The sequence below is a fragment of the Danio rerio genome, chromosome 16 (genome assembly GCF_049306965.1).
Source record: "Danio rerio strain Tuebingen ecotype United States chromosome 16, GRCz12tu, whole genome shotgun sequence".
In the NCBI taxonomy this organism is placed as follows: Eukaryota; Metazoa; Chordata; class Actinopteri; order Cypriniformes; family Danionidae; genus Danio; species Danio rerio.
The window spans coordinates 7,169,176-7,197,172 of NC_133191.1; the positions used below are offsets into that span (position 1 = coordinate 7,169,176).

Sequence of the window (27,997 nt, forward strand, 5' to 3'; positions counted from 1 at the left end):
CTGGTTTGTTGGACCGTTTTGTTTCACTACAATCGATCTGCTCAATCGAGCCAAGACCACCTCATTCTGGCGATCTCAGATCGATTGATTTGGCACGGACTCAAGTACGATTGCGGAATTCACATATGCCACTCGAACCGCGCTTACTGGGCAAACGAGACAGATTCCGAAACAAACGTCTGGGCATGAAAGCATGCAATTGACAAACAGTCGCAGCCAAATTAAACTTTAGTGACAAGGCAGCACTGGCCCGAGTGTCAGTCCTTATTGTTGAGCCCTGTTTTTAATATCTTGACTTTGATTTGTCTTCTAAATTGTTTGCTTTTTAACTCTGATATCATGCCTTTGTCTTTTTGTGCATTTAAACATGCAATTTCATTAGAAAGCAATCTACTGAAGAAGGCAAAAACAATAGTTGATGAGGGCATGTGTGGGAGGATTAAAAGTTCTCATCAACAACTCTGTTTTACACTGGGTGCAAAGAGATTTTAGGAGAGAAAAAGTATGAAATTATGAATCTTTTTTGTTTGTGTGCAGCTCCTGTGCACACTATTGAATTTAGAGTCTAGGACTGGGCAATTTGGCCTAAAATAAAAATCTTGATTAATCGAACATTTTCCCTCTCTTAATGAAGGATTATTCAGAGATCAGATGTGGGTGCAAAGTGAAAATCAGCCTTAACAGAGCAGGGTCATATGACTCCATATGCTCTAGCGAAAGTTAAAAATTAAATTGATGATAGGTTCTGAATGTCGATTTCGATTACTTTTCAATTAATCGTCCAGCCCTATTAAATTCCATTGACATCCTTTGTTTTTGACTAAATAAATAAACTTATTAAAGCTTGTGGTGAGTATCTATTCTCTCACCTTTTTACAGCTCTGAACATTTTAGCTGATTATAGACATTTAAATTGCGGAGATGCATAATACAAAACATAGGGCCATTTTTGCTAACAGCTTGCATCAGCACAAACTCTGTGTACAAACTAAACAGGAGTCGTGGGATCTGGGAACATAAGAGAGGAGAAAACACATAGACCAAGCAGATTTATTCTAGCCATATGTCCTTCACATATAAACTGGCAAGGTTCTGTTGCCAAGCTAAGAATGAAGAATAGCTGAAGAGATAAAATACAAATTTATTTGATTTCTTTAAAATATTCATTTGACATTATTAAAGCGATATTTAAAATATAATAAAAAAATAAGCTTGAACGTGTTAACAGTTAATTGTATTAGATGTTATTATCATAGATTTTTAAAATAAATTTAATAAATTTAGATTTTTTTCATTTTCAAACATGCATTCATTTTCCTTCGGCTTAGTCTCTTATTTATCAGGGGTCGCCACAGTGGAATGAACCGCCAACTATTCCAGCATATGTTTTACACAGCAGCTGCCCTTCCAACCACAATCCAGTACTGGGAAACACCAATACGCACTTATTCACACACACACACACACACACACTCATAAACTACGACAAATTTAGATCATTCAGTTCACCTGTACCGCATGTCTTTGGACTGTGGGGAAACCGGAGCACCCTGAGGAAACCCACGCCATCACAGGGAGAATGTGCAAACAGAAATGCCAACAGAAATGCCAGCTGAACTCACAGCGACCTTCTGCTGTGAGGCGACAGTGCTAGCCACTGAGCCACCCTGCTGCCCTATTTTCAAGCACCTTGTTGAAATTGTTTAAAAGTTTCACATTTTATTCTGCAGTATTGAAAGAATTTGTCATTTATATGCAGCCCGGGCTTATTGGAAATACACACCCAGGGCTACATTTTTGTGAACCGCAAAATACGCTTCTTCAGCAATGTCTGCTTGCAACTCATGTTGCCAAATCAGCCAGAGGCCCATGTGTGCATTTTTGAGAATCTCAAATACGTGATGTTATTTCATACGTGTCATTCACAAGTCTTTCCCGGAGATGGGTTGCGGCTAGAAGGGCATCCGCTGCGTAAAAACTTGATGGATAAGTTGGCAGTTCATTCCGCTGTGGCGACCACGGATAAATAAAGGGACTAAGCCGACAAGAAAAGAATTAATGAATGAATTTACGAGTCTTTTTCAGTCAAATCCGTGGAAAGCTGGCCAGCTTGTTGTGCATAATCACCTTGAATCCACCCTAAACCCTAACCCAAATCCCTAAACCCAATCGATACTGTTTTCAAAAGCAAACGAGAAGAGAAAAAGGCATTGCAGGTGTTCACACTGTTTTTTTAAGTTTTTACCTGGTTTCCAGAACCGTCCTTCGACAGAATCGTATCCGCTTTGCTTCAGGTCCCAAGTATGACATCGTACAAGGTGAGCTACTCAGCAAACTGACTGCTCTAAAAAAAGCCTATATGGAGATAAGTGGACGATGATTTTGATTATAGATTACAGACACATCTATAATGCGTATTGTTTATTTAGTGTGGTGAAAACGATTCTTTATCCATCAATAACATGTTGCTGTAAATGTTTTACAACTGTTGGGTGAAAATGGAAAAAAAATCAGTGGCATCATACACCACCCCGTAGCATTCGTTTCACCCAGGAAATGCAGGCATATGTATGACGATTTACAGATTTACGGTGTTCCAAAAATGTACATGGGCACATATTTTCAATGAGCCTCCCTGGACTGCAGAACCAGGTTTTAAGTTGCACAGATGTTTTTGGCAATAGCCAAAAATTAATTTTATATGTCAAAAATAAAATGTAGATAGCTCAAATAGTTGAATAGCATAGTATAGCAAAGTATACATCAATGAAAAACGTATTTATGCAGGTTTCAGGTGATGTTTAGATCTCAATTTCCAAAACTTCTCAAAGTTAACATGGTTTTATGGCCCTGGGTCACGTATTGTTTAATTAAGATTTTATATTAGAGACCTTCTTTTATGTATAAGTCATAGTCATATACTGTACATCTATTAAACAGTTCTGGAGAGATTATGTGTGATCCTTGCATTTCTGCCATGAGGAAAATTGTCCTAATGTGCTGGAAAGGTCCTTGAAAGTATTAACTGACAAAGAGTGGGGATTCAAATTTCCTATTTCCAGCTCTAACCTAAATCACAAGTTCTTCATTACTAGTCGACTTGCAGAAATCCCCAGTGCAACTCCTGATTAAAACAGTATTTCTAGGACGTTCAAAGACAAATCCTCTCTTCATCATTTGATGCACATTGTAGTTTGTGAATATATTGTGTATAATGTAATGACAATTCACTAATTTGTAGTCATGCATGCACACAACATCCCTCATGTTTTCAGTGCTGTCATACTTTTTAATATCTCCGTTCTTCTTTTTCAACTCTTCTGTGTGCAGAACAAAGAGAAAGAGCGGATGAAGGCACGGGAGAAAGAGACGAAGGAGCGCGAGTCACGTTACAGCAATGGTCACCTGTTCACTTCCCTCAGTGTTTCTGCCACCACACTCTGCTCCGCCTGCAACAAGAGCATCACTGCGAAAGAAGCCCTCAGCTGCCCAAGTGAGTAACTTTAAAAGATTTAAAGAGACAGTTCCCCCAAAACTGAACATTCTGTCATTATTTACTCACCCTACATTTGCTCCAAATCTGTTTGTGACTTTATTTTTCTCTGTTGAACACAGAAGATATTTCGACGAAAGCTGGAAAATCAGTAACCATTGACTTCCATAGTATTTGTTTTTCCTACGGGTTTCAGCTTTCTTCAAAATAACTTATTTTGTGTTCAACAGAGGAAAAGAAACTCATCAAAGTAAAATAAATTTGCTGAGGCAACCACGTTGCTTTACAATTGTTGCTTTACAACACTATCCCACAATAAATATAGCGGTAGATATGTAAGGCAAACGTAAAAATGTAACAGTATGTGAAGAGGTAAGTCTTCTTTAAACTGATAATTGCAGTGTAATCTTAATTTAAAGAAATGGTTCACCCAAAAAAACTAAATCTGGATACTTAAACAGAATTCAGAAAGCTTATTTTTTTGTTGAAAATATAATAAATTGCTGATATTTTATGATTTCAGTTGGTTAGACATATTTTTATTTTTTTTATTATTAAAGGGCACCTATGGTGAAAAATGTACTTTTCAAGCTATTTGGACAAACATATGTGTATATATAGTGTATAGACCATCATATTGAGCTGATATAAACACACCCAGTGCTTTTTTTTAAATTTAACAACATAAAAACGGTGGACCAATTGGAGCAGTTTTCAGACCGACCGCAACTTTACGTAGGAGTGCTGTCCCCCCGCCCACCGGATTGATTGACAGCTGCGCGCATTAACATGTCCCGGTAGTCACGTGTATATGTCAACAAGACCAGACGTGCGCAAAGCAACCGGGAATAAAAGGTCTGTTCAGTTCGCTAGGATCAGCAATCATCATCAAATGTGATTAAGAGTGAGTTTTACATGTTTAAAGTGGTTTAAAACAGTGCACGTGTGTAATTAATTACAGCGATTTACTTCAGCTTTACTTCATCAGCACAGCCGCGTGTCAGAACAATTATAAAGGAAGATGCTTCAATCCCGGTTTGTGGACGTTTAATCAGGTTTATTGTATACAATAACAACAGATATCCACACAGCAGTGGAGGTTAGCCTGTATCCTGTCACATTTGAGTGCTAAGCTAAGCGCGCTCTGTCTGTCTGCCTGCCTGTGTGTGTGTGTGTGTGTGTGTGTGTGTGTGTCAGCTGTGGTGTACGTGTGAATCTGTGTGTGTGTGTGCGCGTGAACTTTGTAACGATATTGTGTGTGACTCATCAATGCAACTGCACAACACTCATTGGTAAAGTTCTTACTGTAGTATTTCTCACAAACGCTACGTGAGACCTTCTTCCTTTAAGTCTGTGTGTTGTCTGACTCAGCCGAGGGAGGAAATTAAAGCACGCGGGAAGGCACGTAGAAAGAGTAGGCGGGGAGAACTCGCCTTAAAGGCGCAGTACGACAAAACAACCCCCTGCTGGAAATAAGTATAAAACAGCATTTTGTAAAAGGTATAATGAAAAATCTGATGGGTGTTTTGAGCTGAAACTTTACATACACATTCTAGAGACGCAAAAGACTTATATTAAATCTGAAAAAAGGGGTAACCTAGGTGCCCTTTAAGAGTTCATCAAACCATGGAGTCCACTATATTTTAAAGAGAAAACAGAATTTCACAGTTCCCTAATATAGGTAGCGTAAAGTAACTCCAGCAGTTTGACATCACGTGTGTGTTGATCAGTGATTTAACTTGATTTGAGAGTGAAAGGCCTCCTTCACGTTGTTCATCATATGACATGACGATCCTATGGCTTCAGAAGACTTCAGTTCAGTGACTGGAATTAAGTAAATGATGACAGACCTTCTTCTTGATGACAGACATCGGCTTAACCGTGACCTGTGTTATAATGAGACTTTGAAGATTTGTATTGGTTCAGAGTATCGGAAGCAAACAGCTCTTCATTCGCTGAGCGCAGCAGTGTTAGATTCGAGCAGATGGATTCATTCAGATGCAGGTGAATAATTGTAGTTGTGAGGAGTGATGGATCGAGGGGGTTTAAATACATTATCGCTTCTTAATATAGTGGTGGAGGTGGCATGGAGGAGGGGAAATGAACCTGCATTTACACTAGTTTGTAGTCAACGTAAAATGGCGTTTTAGAATGAAACACCAGACGTTCAATCTGGCATTTTTATTGTGTTTCACAAAATAAACTCTGTCCACAGTATAGAGCCTAAATAACATGACCATTCACACTCAGCGAGCATGCAAATGTTTTTGGTGGCATTCATACTTGCACTGTCTCTTTTGTATGGTGTGGTGATCAATCAGAGAATGATTGTGGAGTTCATTTAACAGCCCCCTAGATTTTAGCAATGTTTGGGGGGATTTTTCACGATAAAATGACTGATTTTGTGGCAGTAATTCCACATGTCCACAATTTCAATTAATCTCACTGTAATCTTGGGATTAATCTAGATTAATCAAGATTAAAATGGCTCATTTGAATTCTGCCGAAGGCATTCAGAATATGTGTGCTACCCAAAAAATGACTAAATATAAGTCTTTGAGAACGGGTTTCTCAAGCCAGGTGGCGCATTAGACCAGGGAGTCATCTCCTGTTTCCAAAATGCATCACAAACTCCTTGAGAAACTGTTCTACTCTGATAATTGGTGATGAAAATAAATGATGTTCAATAAGATGTACTTGTGTTTACTAATTATTTATTAAGATAAACATGAGTTCTGAACTTGATTTTTTCTTGATTTTTGTTTGAACTTGATTGTTGATTACCTTAATCCAACTAAAGTCATAACTGAACTAAACAGAAATGGAATTAAGATGTGGAGTATGCTTTTATTAGTGGCATTATTGAAGTTAACACCGCAATCAAACTATTACCGTCATGTAGGACTTTTCGCCATATTTTCTGACAAGATCCACACATGCGGCGGTCAGTAGTAGACTGCACACACACATCTCGAAATGCGGGAGTTTTTATCTTTCCATTTGGCGTGCGTTATTAAATTCCATAACACCCTCACCAGTCCTTACTCCTTATTTGCGTCTAATACCCCAGTTTGTCATGTGGGCATGAATGAAATGTTCATGAGTGAATGTGAAACTGTCGAACTGCTGTTAAAGTCACTCAAAACTACAGGAAACTCTTACATGAAAGCACTTAATGTAAACACCTTAATTATGTTATTGTCTATTAAGGCAAATAACTAGATTACAGATGTCCATATAAGCATACTCAGTAGTGTTTTCAAAGTAAGTGAAAGATCCAGAAGGGCATCCTGCTGATTTGATTCAGAAGGGCACTTTTTTTGTCAGACGGCTCACTGGTTTGACTTTCATCCACCGTCATTCCTACTAAAAAGCACCCGGTCCATTTTATTTTTATATGTTTTACTCAAACACATAAACTCTACAGGTGCCTGATAGTTAGATGTGGAGCTAGCATTAATCAGATTCACTCTAGTGAACTGCATCCATGTTAGCACATCATGCTTGATGTGGTAATTTCACAAGTACACTCTTAGAAAAAATGGTACAATGTTGTACCAAAGAAGGTACAAACCCTTGTCACTGGGGCAGTACCTTTTTATAGAACTGAATTGTACCTTAAGACAAAGAAACTAATTTGTACCATTGCATGGGAAACCAAAATGTAATATATCTAATATATATATAAAATATTAATATATTATTTACCATATTAGGTAGCCTACCATGTTAGGTGTGCATTCTGACACAATAACAAGGACAAAAATCATAAAAATAAAGCTTTCCCTTTTATATTTGGACTACAAACAAGACAAAAGTTCTACAATTTTTTAGGTATGAATAATTAAATACAATTAATCGCTGTTACACCTCTAAACATTGTCATTTGTTGTGTTGTTTTAAAAATGTTTTAAACTCTCTTAAAAAGCTCAGTCACAGGCCTTAAAAACACATGCAAACAATAAACTTTGACTCTATTATGGTTGAACTAAGCAGTGACTCTGCAAACCATGTGTTCTGTAGCTTCTGGTCAACTATAGTTCAGACTCAATGTTGTAGACTTGTGACGTGACTATTGCGGATGCGCACATTACGAAATCGATACTGAAACGATGTTTTGAGCAGCCCTAACTATTTGAATCCAACTGTTTTTGATGATACAAAAGATGCATATGTGTCACAGTCAATATATTAATAAACTTCTAATCAAATTCTTCATTATTAATTACATTAAATACATTTTAAACAATAGAGAATTTGTTCTCTATACACATTCAGGGTTGTATGGTTAGAAATGTATTTTCCTTACCCTATAAAAAATATATTTAGGTTGAAATCAAGGTTAAAAATGTCTATCAACACAGATAAAACTTATATTTAGCATTTAAATTATATTTTGTCTAGGATTAATATATATTTTTTACAGTATGGGTTCGGTCTTCCTCTTTTAAATGCTCTTTATATTCAAATGGCATAACTCTAAATTAAAAGGAAGTCATATGCTTAGCTGTCGAGTTTAATCTGATGTAAGACTTTAGCGCATGAACGCAGACAGATAATACACGGATTTACTCAGCCTGGCCTTCATCTGAAGTCTGTTATTGCTGTACAGAATGGAGGTCTTTTGTTGTCTTTATGTACAAAGCCCCCCTTTTGCCTTGTGCACAGCTGCTACCCAGAATCCTCCCCTCCTCAGTAACCCCCATAATCTGGAGTCTGAGCATCAGGGGTTCGAGGCATTAGAAAGATTAACACACAGTCTGTCACACACACACACACACACACACACACAGAACACATGCGCACACTCTCACACACAAAAACATAGTATGTGTTTAAGGGCCTTTAATTAATGATGTCATAATGAATAATGACTTCACATTTCTTCTCAGAATCGTTATGATTGTCTAAAATTGTGATATAGAAGCAATTGATTGTTTTCTTGTAGTGTTTTAAAATAATTAGCTCATGAAAAAGATGCTACATGCACTCAGAAAATGACGTTTGCTGTTTTTGTAATGCTACTCATTTAAAATAAGCTGAAACAACAATTCTTGACCTTTTTTTTGGGGGGGGGGGTTAATAGTTTTATGTTCAGTCCACTTAAATTTGTAAAAAACAATAAGCTAACATAATTAATTCATGTTGTCCCAATGCAAATCGATTGTGTGTTGTTTTACAGTGTAAAAACATTAAGGTCATGAGTTTAATTCCCACAGAATGCATAGACTAATCAAATGTCATGCAAGTCACCTTGAATGACAGACAGAAGCATAAATGGCGATGTAATCCATTTAGCTAGGTAAATGACTCATATCATATGTTTGTGACATATTAACCATTTAATAATACCATTTCTGGGTCCAAGCCTCTACTTTTACTTTAAATGAGAATACGATCGAAGCATTACTTATTCATTTTATCACACCTTAATCTGATGTGTTGCATTGCGGTGTCTGGGCTCACAACATTTCTGACACCAGTACGTTAACAGTTCATTAAAGATGGCTGAAGTGTGATTCTAGTCGAATCAGATTTGCAATGCTTTTTACACGTACTGTAAAATAAATGCAGGGTTCCACATAATTCATTTTCAGGTCATTCATAATTCAATTCATATGTTGTCCCAGGGGCGTCGCTAAATCCTGTTTACTGGGGCACATGCCCATATATACAGTTAAAGTCAGAATTTTTAGCCCCCCTTTGAATTTTTTTTTTCTTTTTTAAATACTTCCCAAATGATGTTTAACAGTAAGGAAATTTTACAGTAGGTCTGATAATATTTTTTCTTCTGGAGAAAGTCTTATTTGCTTTATTTTGACTAGAGTAAAAGCAGCTTTTAATTTTTTATGAACCATTTTAAGGTCAAAACTATTAGCCCCTTTAAGCTATATTTTTTCTCGATAATCTACTCAACAAACTATCGTTATACAATAACTTGCTTAATTACCCTAACCTGCCTAGTTAACCTAATTAACCTAGTTAAGCCTTTAAATGTCACTTTAAGCTGTATAGAAGTGTCTTGAAAAATATCTAGTCAAATATTATGTACTGTCATCATGGCAAAGATCAAATAATTCAGTTATTAGAAATGAGTTAATACAACTATTATGTTTAGAAACGTGTTGAAAAAAATCTTCTCTCCGTTAAACAGAAATTGGAGAAAAAAAATGAACAAGCGGTCTAATAATTCAAGGGGGTTAATAATTGTGACCTATATTATATAGCATATATATATATATATATAGCAGGGTTGGGCAAACTCAGTCCTGAAGGACCGGTGTCCTGCACAGTTTAGTTCCAACACTAATCAACCACACCTGCTTTTAGATTTCTAGTGATCTTGAAGACATGCGCTGCGTCCGAAACAGCATACTTCCATACTATATAGTATGCTAAAATCAGTATGCGAGCCGAGTAGTATGTCCGAATTCATAAAATTCGAAAATCAGTAGGCGAGAAGTACCCGGATGACTTACTACTTTCGGCGAGATTCTGAAGTGCGCATCCCATGCACGCTGCGCTATCCCATAATGCCCCGTGAGAGAATTCATGAATGGGAGTGAGGCCACGCAACTGACGCAGGTAGGTCACGTGACCATGACAAAATGGCAGATGTAGTACGTCCGAATTCCATTCATACTTTTCACATTCATACTGTATAGAACGTACTTTTCTAACGGCCGAGTAGTACGTTTACATTCAAATGCAGTACCTACTGAGTAGTAGGCGGTTTCGGACGCAGCCACAGATTAGCCTGTTCAGGTGTGTTTGATTAGTGTTGGAGCTAAACTATGCAGGACACCGGCCATCCAGGACCTAGTTTGCCCACCCCTGATATATTGGGCTGTTGTTCTGCCTTTTTAGTACAATGATTTTGACTGAATGTCGACTGAAATGACTACACATTCATTCCTGACCTGACTTACCGGAAATCAAGATGCGGTACAAAAACATATTGATTTTGCTGGAATCTTGTGAAACAAATCAATAAAGGTCAGATGGTTGTCTGGATAGCCTTGAGCCTAATGAACTCAGTCAATGCGCATTTGACCTTGTCAACGTTCAATATCACTGACTGATAATAGCCATGTTTCCATCCAAAGATGCCATTCAGATTTATGCACAAAACTGGATTATCACATAAAACATTTGCGAATTAAGCACTGTTTCCATCCAATGAGTCAAAGAGAACAAAATCTCAACTTCCCAAAAAACTGGAGCCAAAATCAAATAGAAAAATAAAATTTGCGGTAGGAGTGTGGCTTTTTTCCTATATAACAAATTACTTGCGCCATTGAAGAAACAGAATGAACCCATGGTCACCTATTCCACATGTTTTGGGACTTGTGGGGGAAACCAGAACCCCTGGAGGAAACCCACGCCAACACTGGGAGAACATGCAAACTCCATACAGAAACGCCAACTGACCCAGCCAAGGCTCGAACCAGCGACCTTCTTGCTGTGAGGCGAACGTGCTACCCGCTGCACCACCGTGTCGCCAGTATAAAATTGAGAGGAAGACTAATTGTTTTGACTTTACCTGTACATAGTTAAGCTGCAATATATATAGTGTATTTTTCAAAAAGCTGATATCTGTGTATAATACATTTTCAATAAAGTGTATCTGTGCATTACTTAAGATTTTGTGTTGTCCATGAAGTCCTTGTAAGAATGGCATCATCTCGCCAAGTCCTCATAGGGTTGGCGTCATTTTTTTTTACAATTTGAATACTGTGGTAATCTGTGTCACAAGCACTGACTCTACACATCGACAAGCATATACAAAAAAATCAACCAATACTTTGGTCTTTTATTAAAAAAGAAAGAAAAATCCGCTTGTTAAGTGTGACTTCACGCGAAACGGCTTCCGGGTCCAAGCGCTCTATTCAACTGAATGGGGAGACTCATGAAATAGTGATTATAAACGTTTACAAAGCGATTTAAGGCTTTTGAAAATCACGATGGCAGTATATATGTCCATGCCTAATATCCGATAGCCAGAAAGTGATTAATGTTTTATAAATTGTTAAAATTTTGGTGTTTGTTATGCAGCAAGCCCAGAGATTGTTGTGTACATTATGATTTTATATAAAATTAACTTTAATGTGTGATAGGAATAAAACGTGATCATAAACCAATGATTTCTCCACTCAAATGAGTTGCGGCTTGGACTCGAAAACAGTATTACATACGTCACAATTACGTCACCACCTAACAAGCGGATACATTGGTATTTTAACACAACCAAATGGCGAGCCTGTCAACTGATACTTTGTAAAATAGTAGTGGAATTAGAGAAAGCTTCCATTAGCTTAGTATAAGATATGCTACGCTTACAGAGAGTCCATGTAAATTGCATGTACAATAGCGTGTGTGAATGTGATTGTATGTTTTTGTCAGTCTGGTGAATCAGATACAGAGCTCTGAGATTTCCCTTAGGGCTGCGGTTGACCAGAACAAAGACATGTCTGTTTAGAGGAGAGATGGCACTGACTTTCACTTACACCAAATACACTTACTCACATTACAGAAGAGATGACTCACCTACTCTGTGCTAAAATGCATACAATATACAGTTATTATCCCTCCTGTAATTTAGTTTTCTTTTTAAAACATTTCCCAAATGATGTTTAACAGAGCAAGGAATTTTTCATAGTGTTTCCTATAATCTTTTTTCTTCTGGAGAAATTCTTGTTTTATTTCAGCTACAATAAAAGCAGTGTTTAATTTTTTGAAACCATTTTAAAGTCAATATTATTCGCCTCCTTATATTATATTTATTTTTTTATTGTCTACAGACCAAACCATCGAGACAATGACTTGCCTAATTACCCTAACCTGCCTAGTTAAGCCTTTAAATGTCACGTGAAGCTGAATACTAGTATCTTGAAAAATATCTAGTCAAATATTATTTACTGTCATCATGGCAAAGATCAAATAAATCAGTTTTTAGAAATGAGTTATTAAACTATAATATTTAAAAATGTGTTGAACAAATCTTCTTTACGTCAATCAGAATATGAGGAAAATATATAAGGGGCGCTAATAATTCAAGAGGGCTAATAATTTTAGACTTCAACTGTATAGATTTGGTACCTCTTCTGTGCGCATTTATGTTTGGGCTTTGCAAAGAGACTCAATCATTTTCCAGAAGCAAGTATTGTAATCAATCACATACATGTTTGTTAGACATCAGCCAATCAGAGCTCTTTATGTTAATCAGGATCCATTCAATACCACACAAAATGCCAAAGTTAATGTTCAGTATGAGCTTTGTTCCAAATCTGCATCCACACAAATCTGTTCATTATAACCAATAAAATGCAGACCGAATGTAAATAAGAGATGCATTGTGAGAATCCAGCTAATCGGCACGGAATGAACTCCAATTCATTGTCAGCTTCAATAAAGAGAGCATTCTGTTATTTATAATACATTTGCAATTTGTTTTAAAAGATTTACTTCTCATGCTGCAATTTGCTCACCTCAGAGTTTCAGCACTGGATGTTTATTTAAATCATAACACTTGAAATAGTTCCAGCATTTTACTGGATATAACAGTATTTAGTCTTTGGACTAACGCATACTGCTGTTTTAGAGACCGAGTCTGCCATAGACACACAGCAGGGCTGTTCATTCATTCATTTTCCTTTCGGCTTAGTCCCTTTTTTAATCTGGGGTCGACACAGCCAACTTATCCAGCATATGTTTTACGCAGCGGATGCTCTTCCAGCTGCAACCCATCACTGTGAAAACCCCCATACACTCCCATTCAGACACATACACTACGGAAAATTCAGCTTACCCAATTCACCTCGTGAAATGTCGTGTCTCGTAGACCCACGGTGCTACAAAAATAAATATAATAAAAAATGTGAAAACAACACTGGATGTAAGAACTACATAACTAACATACCAGAGTGGTAATCTAACTATACTAACTACTAACTATACATATATGCAAAGATACCATATTTTAAAAGACAGAGTATGAGTTCAATACTTTTTTCTTGTACTCGCCAATACCGATAACGATACCGATACCTTATTTAGTGATGTGGCAGTTTTCCAAGTAATGCCTCAGTGAGACCAATTATTTTAGGACAGGTTCTTTGTAATTATGAAAACTACCAACTTTTCTTGCTGGCTAAACACAAGGTTGTCAAAGTAACCAATTTTCAAACCATTCTTTATATAATTTAACATTTTTTACTCATATTAAAAGTATTTTTTTTTATTCTTTCTCTTGATATTTTTGCAGAGGAAAATTTGCAGTGTGTAATATGTGGGTTGTCTTCATACTTTTCTATCTAAAATCTATACTTAAAAAAAAAAGCCACCAGTATCGGTGCATCCTTAACATATACTATAAATACTTAAACTATACACAAATTCTAAGACAGACCACACTAAACGCACACCTTGATCTGATGAGGAAGACTATTCATTCATTCATTTTCTTGTCGGCTTTGTCCCTTTATTAATCCGGGGTCACCACAGCGGAATGAACCGCCAACTTATCCAGCTAGTTTTTACGCCCTTTTTAGTGGATGCCCTTCCAGCCGCAACCCATCTCTGGGAAACATCCACACACACATTCACACACACTCATCGACTACGGACAATTTAGCCTACCCAATTCACCTGTACCGCATGTCTTTGGACTGTGGGGGAATCCGGAGCACCCGGAGGAAGCCCACGCAAAGGCAGGGAGAACATGCAAACTCCACACAGAAACGTCAACTGAGCCGAGGTTTGAACCAGCGACCCAGCGACCTTCTTGCTGTGAGGTGACAGCACTACCTACTGCGCCACTGCCTCGCCCCTTAAGGAAGACTAGAGAAACTTAAAAAAAAAAAAACCTGTCAGCTTTTGCACAAATCTGTTTAATATGATTGATTATGCTTAATCCTTAATAATGTTATTTTCATTTGTTTTTCTTTTACCCAGCTTGCAATGTGACCATTCATAACCGCTGCCGAGACACATTGGCCAACTGTGCGAAGATGAAACAGAAGGTAAGAGACGATGGAGGGATAATTCACTCTAGAGTATAACAGTGAGAATAAAACATATAGTTCAAATAGTTCACACTGGATGGAAGCTGACTTATTCTTGTCTAAAAGGCAATGTTGTTATGGGATGTGCAGAGCGTGTGTTCACCTTCTTTGCATACTAACACCTATTGGTTGATGGTCATCTTCTGGATAGATACCTGCTGCCTTAGAATCCTGCACTTGTAACACTAGCTAAAGCTTCATTTAACTTCAGAATTCATCTCCCACAGTCTAAAGATATATTGAACCAAATAAAGTGAGTGTGTGAATGGAAGAGTGTCACTTCTAAAGACGCTTTATATGACAGGGCTCGAAATTGCGACCATTTTGGTCGCATATGCGCCCGAAATTTAAGCTATGCGACCTCATGATATATATTGTGAGCATTCGTGCGACTGCATGTAATGGTTGTAGTGCGACCTGTTTTGGTTTTTTTTTCTAAAAACGTGCTGAATCGCTGTTCCCTGCCACTATATTGATTCATATTAGCTGTCAATCACTCAAGACTTTCCGCTGTTAGATGACAGGGAGGGAGCTTTTGTGACCGCGGGGAATGCAAACGGCTGAAGAGTGAATAGTACACTGAATCTCGATGCGTTGCATGCACTGCGTGTTCAGCCAACACAATCTCACGGCAATTCGTAACATTTTCATACGTTTCCTCGTCAGATCAGGCTGCAACAGTGCAAATGTCCGCTAAATCACCATCGCCAAAGAGGCTCGCCTTTACTGAGTTTAAACTGATTATTGGCTGGCTATGTATTGCGCCGATGGTCATCGGGAGAATCCTGCTCTGCCCCCCTCATATTGGGCCGGCTGACTCGCATGCTTTTCCGCAAACACAGAAAAATGTAATAAAGCGCATGACGAGGCTGAGCATTAAAACGACTCGAACCGAAACCAAAACTTGTAAAAGTTAGACTTTTCTTCCTTTCTTTTGTCCATTCTTTCTTGAGGTGTAAATTATTTTTCTATTTAATTGCTGATGACTGCTTTGCAGCTTACAGTATTGAATTGAATGATTTATTATATTATTTTGTTTGTTTTGTAGCAGAAGTATTATTTATTAAATTGACATGCATATATAACAATAGTACAAAATAAATATTTCTTACTACAACGCTTCATTTGTGTTTGATGCAAACCATCAATTTATTTTTCATAAAGTAACAGTAGGACTTTATATAGCAGATAACTTACATTAAAGCACATTCAAGGCAGCATGATGATAAGAAATATAATTCATTATTATTATTATTGTCATCATCGTCATCATTAATATTTTATAATTATTCAACATTCATTTTGGAATTATTGCACAAATATTAAGTCATCACAGCGTTAGTTAGATAGTTGTTTCTGGGTTTTGTTAGTCCCAATTGATGTTGTTTTCAAATACAATAAATCCCTTAATATACAACTTGTCAAATATATCATTCATTTTTTGTGGGTGCTCCTAAATTTTTTATGGTGCTCCTAAATTTTTTCTGGTGCTCCTAAATTTTTCAGGTTGGGAGCACCGGTGCTACCAAGTAAGAAAGTTAATTTCGAGCCCTGTATGATGAACAGGTTCAATTTAAGCTTTTTTTCAAATCAACATTAGACTACACACATATATAGAGCAATTAGGGCTTATCTGACATATGAGAACCATTGAAGCTTGTTGAATGTCAAGCAAGAGCTTCAGTTGACTATATTTGATGTGTGTTGGTCAATATTTGTACAGCTTGTAATAAATCTGTTCATCTACATACTTGGTTGGCTAAGGGTGTACTCACACTAGGCATGGTTGCACTGAACCATGCCCGGGCACAATTGTCCCCCTCCCCTCTCCCCCTCGGCCTGCACTCACACTGCAATTTTACCTTCTGATTCTGATCACGCTTACGTGATTGATGATGCGACTATTCAAAGAAGCGCTCTCACTCTCAATGGAGATTGCTTTAGTTGTATTGTTTTGTATTATTTTGAGTTTATGCAGTGACACAGAGTTAAATACTTTGCTGAAATGTTCATGAAAGTCATTGTGTTGCACATATTAGGAGGTTTGCTGAAGGTGCAGTTGATGTGCAGTGAGGGGTTAATATCTTTAATAAACTATGAGAGTTCACGTTCATTGAAAAGTAAGAATGATTGAAAAATTTATATGAAACAGACCTTTAAAAGTAACGTTGGGTCTTCAGTTTCGCACTCAGGCGTGTTTTGCACTCACACGACAAGCGTACCACACCAAAGCCCAACCGAACAGCACTTTGGCACACCTCTTCTAACTGGGCCGGGGCCAGCCACTGAAATGCAGCCGGGCGCAATTCAGAGCACTCACACTTGTCAAACAAACCTGGAAATGGGGGTCTAACGTGCCTGGGCATGATTCGGATAGCCTAGAGTCAGTACACCCTAAGAATAAGGTGTAATAAATGTGTAAAAAAATATATGTTTTTGATATCTGTTTGGTTTATTTAAGCTACTATGATTGCATGTTTATCAATGGATAGTGAATGGATAGTTCACAAAAAAATGAAAGGTATTTACTCACTCTCAAGTGGTTCCAAACCTTTTTCAGTTTCCTTTTTTTGTATAATAATAACATTATAGAGATGAAGAAGGCATGGAGATGGTGGTTTTTATATTCATGTAGAAAATAATAATGTTTGTAATATTTTAATACCTTTAATTCTTTTTCATTCATAAAGTTATATGTGTATTGCTCTACATCCTGTGTGCATTAAACAATGTGTAAGCGATTAAGGCGCACAAATAACTCGCTCTGCGCTGGACTCTTGCTTTCAGCTGGTCTATTTGTCTATTGTCAGCTGGTCTATTTTAGTTCCTCAAGATAGCAACGCGCCAACAATGTGCCCTAACACCTCTTTTCTAGACCGACACACCCATGAGTCCACAAAGCGGCGCAAATGGATTTGTTATTTAAACAATGTGTCACAAAGCGGGAAAATTACTGTTGCGCTAGTCTGAAAATAGCAACAAATCGCGCCAAACACATCTTGTGTCTTAGGGTGCTTTCACACCTGTGAATCGATTCAGTTGTTCCGAAACAGAGATTAAAATTGTTACATTGTTGCTCTTTGCTCTTGGAGCGGTTCGCTTTCACACTGCAAAGTTTCTAATCGGACCAAAAGAGCTAAAACAAGTCACGTGCGAGTAAACTCTCCTTACATTGGTCAGAGTGTCAGGGTTTATTTTGCAGCGTCCCGCTCAGCTGTCAGGAGAGGTGGTGGTTTGGTGGTGATTGACAGGGTGCGCGCGCGTGACGTGTCTGAGGAGAGACACGGTGGGGAGGGGTGAGAAGGGTGCGCGACGATGCCTATTTGAGGACTGGGAGGGAGACGCGAGATTACCGGGAGATCATTACTCGTTTGCGGGCATCCGGAGACTCACGAAACTTCCCGCCCTACTCATAATTCTCTCTTCATATAGCCGTAAGCCTATTACATATCCATAAAACACTGTGATATAACCGCGCTCGGATCGGATCGCTTTCTCACTGCAATCGAACCGCTCCAGGGTTCGTTTCAATCGAGCCGAGACCACCTCATTCAAGCGATCTCGGAGCGATTACTTTGGTGCGGAACAGAGCGCGATTGCCCTGTTCACATATGCCAATCGAACCGCGCTAACTGGGCAAACGAGATACGTTCCGAAACAAAAGTGTAGGTGTGAAAGCACCCTTATTGTGCCAGGTGCATGATAGGGCCTTCACAGTTTATATTGGTTTTTATATTTTACATGTATGTTGTAATGTTTTTCATCGTCTCACCAAATTGTTTCATATGTTCAAATATATTTGTGCACATGAAATCATTTAATAACATGTTGTTAAATTATAGCAACAGAGGCTGGCTCTGGGCAGGAACACCGCAACATTACATAACGTGGCCCTCCGCAGCAAAAGTGAGTTTCTCTCTGTCATCTCCTACCGATTTTCCTTCTAATGTTTACTTTATTTTTTTGTAAGTAATTTATAATAGTAATACTAATACAAAACCTATAAACCAATGTATTGTTGGTGAGCTGACTGTGATGTCATTTGATGTGAAGTTTTGTTGTTGTTAGATTGCATTGCAATCGCATTTGATTAATTACTGGGTTTACCATTGCCAGATCCAATACTAAAGGAGAGGCCGAGTTCAGCCATTTACCCGTCAGAGACACTGAGACAGTCTTTTCTTGGTTCCCGCAAAGGACGCTCTTCGCTGTCCCTCAACAAGAGCGTCTCCACCAATAACATTGCAGGGTAAATGAAATACACCATCAGAGTGTGTTGTGTTAGGAATATACACGGCTTCTGTATCGACCTATTACAATCATTTTTGTTGTGTGATATAGCATCACAGATATCATTGATATAAGTAATATTATTAGCATTTTAAAAACATTTTATGCCACTGAGTATTAGGGATGCACCGATAGCATTTGTTTGGAACCGATCTGATCTCGATATAAAAATTCAAAATCTGTTAAATGAAATATTGATATGTATAAAATGACAGTGAAATATTCACAGTTTCAAAGTAGCCTATATTAAGCTAAATAATTTTCTTTTAATGACAATCCATATTGCGCCCATCAGTTTCACTTTTATTAATTTAATCAATTACTTTGACCACAATGAGCCAGGCTTTACTAACTATTCACTGCACAGAAAGTATTCCCCTCGGAAGAATAAACTCAGTCTGAAGGATGAGAGAACAGAAACTTTAAATGTTACAGAATAATGTTATGGAGCGGTGCATATCATGTCTACGCAGCCGGATGCGTTAATGAAGCGCTCTATGCATCACTGAGCAAAGGAAACAAGTGCGTTGAGGATCTGTCCAATGTATTATTGAGCCGTTTCTAGTTTTAAATTTAAGGTAGGCCTACTTTGTGTGTGTAGAGCAGGTAATAACCCTCTCTATCGCGATCAGCTGATCTAACAGACACAGCGCAACATGACTTAGAAACAGCAATGAACTCCTTGTTGCAGGTCAAATGAACCATTTTAATGCAAAACTAAATGCATTTCTCCACTGATTACTTATATTAACAGGAACAAATAGTCTTGGAGAAAGTGTTTTGAACGCAACGCGCAGTTTAAATTGTGAACGAATGGAGAATGATTGACAGACGCAGCGGATGGAAGAGCTGAAGTGAACATGAATTTAATCACGTGAATATTCATCTGTACATCACATTAAACTGTAGAAAGCCTTCAGAAAATTTGGGATCTAGTAGGCCACATGACAACTTTCTAGGCCCTTATAATAAGCTACCTTTATGGCTTTTGTTGGCTTCTAAATAACACAGATTATAGCGCACGCGCAAGATCGGATTTGGATCAGTACCAGCTGGCCGATTCCCGATCCAGCAAAAATATCCAAGTATCGGGATCGGTGCATCCTTACTGATTATATATTGTAATAATGCCAAAGGCATACACTTTCAAGAGGCAAAAACATTCTTAAAGGTTTATAGAACCCCTATGTCTCAGCAGGGATTTCTCACACCTATGATTCGAAAGAAATCCAGGGAAATGGGTGTTTCCAGCTGTGTTTTCAGGAAAGAGGAAGAGGAAAGGGTTTTCATAATAAGCGGTTTCATTATGTGCAGTTTATTTGCACACCGCAGGCGCTGAGGAGATGGAGAGTGATTCTAAGAGCAGCATTTAACACACACTAAACACAGGGATGATGATAATACTAATCTGCATATTTAATGACTAGTCTGGTTTTGGGCTATTTGGAAACCCTTATTAGATTTTCACTGACAGCCCAAATTTTGTCTTGTTTTAGCCAAGCCCTTAATATTTAGATGTCTATTAGAAAGAGGGAAGAGTGTGCATAAAAAGAAGGCTTTTATTGTGTTCAATTCAATTTAAGTTTATTTGTATAGCGCTTTTCACAATAATTATGCTTTCAAAGCAGCTTTACAAAAGTTGTACATTATTGTATTACAATCAAAATGAGATATTAGTTACCATAACTTTACTAGTTGGTAATTAACTAACTAGTAACTAATAGTTTTTAACAGTTAAAGTTACTATATAAGCATAGATAACCTTCAGTTATATACTATATATGTGATGTGATTGTGTACATGTTCAATAAAGTGTATTTGTGTAGTTCTGAGATCTGTGCGGTGCACCGCCTCAATCACACAGTTTGTTGATGATAGTGCATGTCGAGTGCCTTATCAATTAGAACCTTTATACACAAACATAAACGCTTACATAGCCATCTGAATAAACGTAAATAAAGAACATATAATCACACATTTTCCAGTTTGTGGAGACAATGAAATCAACATGAACTGGAAACACATCTTTTTTTAGGATAGAAAGGCAACAGTAACTCAAATATGCACTCGTTACAACCGAGGTATGCAGAAGAGCATCTCTGAACGCACAACACGTCCAACCTTGAGGAAGATGGGCTACAGCAGCAGAAGACCACACCGGGTGCCACTCCTGTCAGCTAAGATCAGTAAACCAAGGCTATAATTTGCACAGACTCAATTCAGATGGTAGAGTCAGAATTTGGCAACAAAAACATGAAAGCATGGATCTATCCTGCCTTGTATCAACGTTTCAGGCTGTTGGTGGTGGTGCAATGGTGTGGAAGATATTTTTTTGGCAGGCTTTGGACTCATTAGTACCAACTGAGCATCGTGTGAACACCACAGCCTACCTGAGTGTTGTTGCTGACCATGTTCATCTCTTTATTACCACAGTGTACCCATATTCTTATGGCTACTTCCAGCAGGATAACGCACCATGTCATAAAGCGTGAATCATCTCAGACTGGTCTCTTGAACATGACAATGAGTTCGCTGCACTCAAATGGCCTTCACAGTAACCTCAAATCTCAATCGAATAGAGCCCCTTTGGGATGTGGTGGAATGGGAGATTGGCATCATGGATGTGCAGCCGACAAATCTGCAGCAACTGCATGATGCTATCATGTCAATATGGACCAAAATCTCTGAAGATTATTTCCAGTACCTTGTTGAATCTCTGCCACAAGAAATTAAGGCAGTTCTGAAGGCAAAAGAGGGTCAAACCTGATACTAGTAGGTTACCTTATAAAATGGCCAGTGAATGTACAATCACAGGCATCAAAAACACGTGCAAATGTGATACAAACTCAACATTGCATATCCTGTGATGTGTCTATTGCGAATGATCACATTGCGATATCGATGCTGAAACGATATATTGATACTGCATTTTTGATAAATGTTTTAACAGTGTGAGAATGAAGAATATTTGAACAGCTCCTCCACAAAGCTCTCATTTACTAATGATTTCTTGTTAACAGTAGTCTAAACGATGACTCTCCTATTGGCCTGCGGCGGATTCTGTCTCACTCCACCGACTCTCTGAACTTCAGGAACAGAGCCATGTCTATGGAGTCCCTTAACGATGAAGGTACGACTACTGAAAACATTCACGAAACAGCATACAGATCAGAAAGCACGCATATCTGTGGTTCGCTGTTATCTCACACACATTTTTCTGCAGGAGAAACGTATTATACATCAATGATGGAAGAGCTGGAGAGGGACGGGAAGGATTTTGCGGCAGATTCCTGGAGTCTGGCTGTGGACTCCTCTTATCTACAGTCTCAACGCAAAGATGTCATCAAGAGACAAGATGTCATATACGGTTAGATTTGGTTTATTCCTTTTATTTCTAACACAGTTGGTAAATCTGCTGTTTTAATTCTGCTCGACTTAACTGCTACTATTAATATAATTTGTTGTGGTATGGGGTTGTCACGATACTGGAATTCGAAAACAATTGCTACTGAAATTTTTAAAATTTCTCGCTAACATGTGAGCGCATTCTTAAACAGCGCTGATTTGCCATTGTGTTCACATGCTCAACAGAAATAACTGTGATTGGCTGTGAAGGTCATCAGTTCACCGAACTCACCGATGTTTACTGAGTGTAACCACAGATACAGGGACACTGGAGCATTTCAAAGTCACGTCAATCAGCTGGTTTGTCTATAAGCTGACATACGAGAAATGTGCTGATGAATCGCGGCTTTAAAATGCTCCAGTGTCTCTTGTATCTGTGGTTACACCACTAAATATTACTAAACCTAATTTCTAAATCTGAACAAATATATATTACGCACATTTACATAAGTAAATAAATAGACTAAACGATGGGCTCAAAAATCTATGGAAATATCTTCTTTTTTGTTGAACAGAAGAAATAAACTCAAAGGTTTATAATCATAATTAATTGGTTTATATTTAATGAGCATATCTATATATTTGAATTTTATTCATGAATCACAAAGCTTATTAATTACATTATGTTTTTATAGTGTGTTCTGCTGTATAAGTTGTTCTTCTTAAATATATTTATAAATGTTGCTGAGTGTCGATGTAACTTAATTTCATTCTGTCTTTCATCTACTTTGATGTTTTGAATGACAAAAAAAGGAAACTGAAACTGAACCATTTGAGAAAGAGTAGATAGTGAGTAGATTTTATTTTTTTTGGGGCGTAAACTATCCTTTTAAGGTAAAATGCAATATAATAATGCAAGAAAATAAACTAACTAAACTGAACATTGGCAGGAATTTGATGATTTTGCATTCAAATCTTCTAAAGCATATGAGAATGGATTCAGGACGTCATCATGACGTCAGATTGATTGCATTTTGGGTGGAAATGAAAATCAGGTTGACGTCAGAACCCAACGACAGACCAATGTCAGTGTCCAATGTGGGACAGACGTTGGCTTTTGGTCACTTTCCAATGCCTAAAACCAACCAAATATCAACGTCTAATGATGTTACAGCTTGACATTTTGTGGTAGTAAAATGTGCTATACAAGAAAACAAACTAAAACTAAACTAAAAATTGGCAGGAATTGGATGATTTTGCATTCATTCATTCATTTTCTGCTCAGCTTAGTCCCTTTTTTAATCAGGGGTCGCCACAGCGGAATGAACCATTAACTTATCCAGCATATGTTTTACACAGCGGATGCCCTTCCAGCCGCAACCCAACACTAGGAAGCATCCATACACACTCATTCACACACATACAACACGGCCAGTTTAGTTTATTCAATTCACCTATTGCACATGTTTTTGGACTGTGGGGGAAACTGGAGCACCCGGAGGAAACCCACGCCAACACGCAGAGAACATGCAAACTTCACACAGAAATACCTACTGACCCAGCAGAGGCTCAAACCAGCGACCTTCTTGCTGAGAAGAGGTGCCAGCGCTACCGCACTGATTCTGCATTCAAATCTCCAAAAACATTCGAGAATGGATTCAGGACGTTACCATGACCTCAGATTGACGTTGTTCCTCGATGTAACGAAACTTGAAATAATGTATTAGTTTATTGTTTACGATTTTGATATTTTTTTGTTATTTTGTTGTATTTTGTATATAGTTTGATTTGTTGAATGAATTAAGTTGTTGGCATCCAGATTACGGAGCCTACTCGATATATGACACATGTAGTAATGTATGTAAAGCAAAGCACGCCAAGCATAGAACGCAAGGTGAAACATGCAAAAAAAAAAAAGGCACAGGTGTACGGCTGCTTCATATATTCCCCGTTTATGAGTTTTAGCTCCTGGTTTAAGAGAAAATAAGCTAATGTGGTTTATTTGTTTAAGATTAATGTTTGAATAACTGTTGATGTTGGCTTAGTGTTTTAATTTTCGGGATTCATTTGTGTTTGTTTGTTTATTTTCTCTCTTACGGTTATTCATGATGCAATGATGTGTAATAGTTCTATGGAATGTGACCAATAAATGAATCATGGATCAATCATCTTTTAACCAGGAGGCTACACCCAACGTAATGGGACGTTGCATTTTGGGTGGATATGACAATCGGGTTGACGTCAGAACCCAACGTCAGACCGATGTCAGGCAGATGTTGGATTTTGGTCACTTTCCAACGTCTAATGATGTTACAGCTTGACGTGGTGTGGACAGTATCCCTATGACGTCTATCAGATTTTGGTTGCCATACCTGACGTATTAACGTCAGTATTTGATGTCAATACAGGGTTCAACGCTAAGGATTTTTTCTACTGGTCTGATCGGGCCAGTGGTTCAGATTTTTACTTTTCCTGCCAAAATTTTCACTGGCCCCACCAAAAAAAAGGGAATTTAATAGCTATTTTTAGCCACATATTGTAGATAAAGTGTCAAAAATAAAGTCTGTAAATCTAGAATTTCAATACAAAAAAGTATATAAAAGTTTTATTTTATTGCGGTTTGAAATTATTTAACAAAAGGTGGCTGGCTTGTCAAACTGACGGAAAACTGTGCAAAACATCACTTCATTTTTATTTTGTCGTGTTGTTCCCACGTAAATGTCTACTTCCAAGATGTTAGAAACAGACATTTTCTTTTAGCCTTATAATTTGATGTTGCCGCCATGTTGCCGTTTCTTTGCTGTACTGATTGTTACCAGGTTATGGAAAAAAATAGCATGCTCAATTAGATAAGAGGAACCGGAAAGCAATATAGTGTTTTACGACATCACAGAAAAAGTAGTGTTTAAAGACTTAAAAGCACAAACTGAAAATGCACGCAATTGACAAATAGTCAGACAAATTAAATGTAAGTGACAAGGCAGCACTATCCCAATTGGGCCAGTAATGATCCGGTCTACTGTCCCAAGTGTCTCTCACGCACCCTGGGCCACCGGGCAGTCCTTATTGTTGAGCCTTGCAATATGATGTTGGTTTAAGATGTTGGCTCGACGTTGGATTTTGGTCACTTTTTAACAACCTAAAATCAACCAAATATCAACGTCATTTGACATCAATATAGGACATCAAAATAACGTTATCCTGAGATGCTGGCTAGACATTGAATTTTGGTCACCCGACATCACAACCTAAATCTAACCTAATATTAATATATAATTAATAACTAATATAATGTCTCATATTGTTGTGTGCCTGCTGGGAAGTGTGAGTAAGGAGCTCTGCTGAACATTAATGTCTGCTATTTTTAATGAGTCGATGACGTCTGTGTTTTTCAGAGCTGATTCAGACAGAGTTTAACCACGTGCGAACGCTGCGGATCATGGAGGGGGTGTTTCGCCGAGGGATGTTAGAGGAGGTGATGATGGAGATGGGTGTAGTTCACGCCATCTTTCCCTGCTTAGATCAGCTGCTGTTGATTCACACAAACTTCCTGAGCCAGCTACTGCAGAGAAGAAGCAATAGCCTGGCCTCCAACAGCAACCGCAACTTCACCATTCAAAAGCTGGGCGATATACTGGTGGAGCAGGTGAATATTTGACATTCAGTCTCACGTAACGTTGCATGGCTAATCTTGTAGTGAGGCTTTACATACAATTGAAGTCTAAATTATTAGCCCTTCTGTGATTTTTTTTTTGTCAAATATTTCCTAAATGATGTTTAACAGGGCAAGGAATTTTTCACTGTATTTCCTATAATATTGTTTCTTCTAGAGAAAGTCTTGTTTGCTCTATTTCAGCTAGAATAAAAGCAGTTTTTAATTCTTTCAAATCATTTTAAGGTCGATATTTTTGGCCCCCTTAAAGGTTCTCGAAACCCTCGAGTACTTTTTTGGAGATGTTAACAGATTTGTGTGTGTTGAGCATCAGTTAAGACAATGTTAGCACCTGTCAGCTTCAATTGTGGGGAAAACTGGATAATTTTGAGCTTTTGTCAGCTAATTTCAGCTTTCGGGTTTAAAATGATTCTTGGGGCTGATCAAAATCGGCGACGCAGCCCAAAACTGCAAGTGCAAAGATGACGTGTCGGTTTCTCATTATTTTTCATAGCAGGGTTTTCTTATCCTATGAGCAGAGCCAGCTTCTTAATTATTCATGAGAGCACGTGCTTTCCAAAGTCAAAGCAGACCTACCAGTGCCAAGCTGTGAAATCCTACGTTGATGACTGGGTGAGACGCGTCCATGGACCCACGGCCCGCAGTATTTAGCCATTCATGAAGGGTAGCATGTGTTTGTTTCCATGATCCTCGGGGTTTGTTGCATGTTTTTCCCCGCGAACCTGTCAGGGCCGATACAGCAAAGCTGTTTGTGTGTGTGCTGCAAGCATTTTTGTCAGGAGAGCAGTACGAGAATTGGAGAATGGCGGAGGTTGTCTTTTATCAGGAGTTCGTTCACATTAAGACAAATCACCGTGCTGCTGTGTTCAACCAAATCCTCCAGATTACCAGCAGGGCTAACGGTTAAAATAGACAGGGCAAGAAACCTGCTACATTGAGTCTGCATTCAGACCCAGGGATTGAGGGAAAAGTCCTCATTTATTGTGTTTATATGAACACGATTATCTTTAGAGTTATATGAATTGTGGTTATGAGTATATGAAATTAAAAATGTAGCAGGGCATTAAATTAGTTTATTGCTGTCATCATGGCAAAGATCAAATAAATCAGTTATTAGAAATGAGTTATTAAAACTATTATGTTTGGAAATGTGTTTTAAAAACTTTTCTCTCCTTTAAACAGAAGTTTGGGGGGGGGGGGGGGGGTGTATACTGTGGGCATAATAATTCTGACTTTAACTGTATGTGACCCTAGATCACAAAATCAGTCTTATTTTTAGCAAGTATAATTTTGACAGTTCCCAAAAATACATCGTAAGGGTCAAAATCATAGATATTCCTTTTTTTTGTTTGCCAATAATCCTTAAAATATTAAAGGAACACTTCATTTCTTTTTTCAAAAACTGCTTTTTTTATTTTTTAAAAGAGTTAAATTGTTGAGTTTTACCATTCTGCTTAGCTGATTTCTGGGTCTGTTGGGAACACTTTTAGCCATGGAAAAAATTGTAACGGAAGATTCAGGCTATTGACAGCACTACCCACTGCGCCACCGCCCCATTTAGATTTCTATTTAATGCTATTGATTTCTGTTCATCAATGATTCTCATCCAGTTTTTCCCCTGCATCAGTTTTCAGGTCAGAATGCAGAAGACATGAGGAAGTGCTATGTTGAATTCTGCAGTCGGCACTTAAAAGCTGTGAAACTGTACAAGGAGCTTTTGGCCAGAGACAAGAGATTCCAGCAGTTCATACGGGTGAGAGAACAGCCAGAGAAAGACTTTAGCATTTGTGTTTTAGAGTATTATGTGTTTAATGAAATATCTTTTCACTTACATTCTGTCCAGCGGGTAAGCAGAGGTTCTTTACTGCGCCGCCATGGGGTCCAAGAGTGCATCTTACTCGTCACTCAGCGCATCACTAAATACCCCGTGCTCATGCAGCGCATACTAGACAACACTAAAGGTGAGAATACTTCCCAGTGCACTAGAATATACTCAGATATATAATGCTTGATCACATAAAGCTAAAGCTGACTCAAATGGCCCATTTCCACTGACTGGTACAGTACGGTACGAGTTGGCATGGGTTGGTATGTTCACACGGATGTTATTATCATCAGCTCAAGACGTTTGTT

General features: G+C 38.1%; 1 protein-coding gene across 2 annotated transcripts in view; it reads left to right on the forward strand.

Annotated features, from left to right (window-relative positions):
• The window catches only part of arhgef2b (rho/rac guanine nucleotide exchange factor (GEF) 2b), a 70,848-nt gene that overhangs the window by 18,890 nt on the left and 23,961 nt on the right, over window positions 1–27,997 (forward strand). Inside the window, exons 2-10 of one of the 2 annotated variants that reach the window (XM_021472949.2) lie at window positions 3,331–3,493; window positions 14,447–14,514; window positions 18,399–18,462; window positions 18,673–18,805; window positions 21,867–21,976; window positions 22,070–22,213; window positions 25,587–25,837; window positions 27,492–27,617; window positions 27,708–27,825. In XM_021472949.2, coding sequence (XP_021328624.1) covers window positions 3,331–3,493; window positions 14,447–14,514; window positions 18,399–18,462; window positions 18,673–18,805; window positions 21,867–21,976; window positions 22,070–22,213; window positions 25,587–25,837; window positions 27,492–27,617; window positions 27,708–27,825 — 1,177 coding nt within the window. The remainder of the gene's footprint in view (window positions 1–3,330; window positions 3,494–14,446; window positions 14,515–18,398; window positions 18,463–18,672; window positions 18,806–21,866; window positions 21,977–22,069; window positions 22,214–25,586; window positions 25,838–27,491; window positions 27,618–27,707; window positions 27,826–27,997) is intronic. The other variant, XM_021472950.2, reaches the window with a different exon arrangement.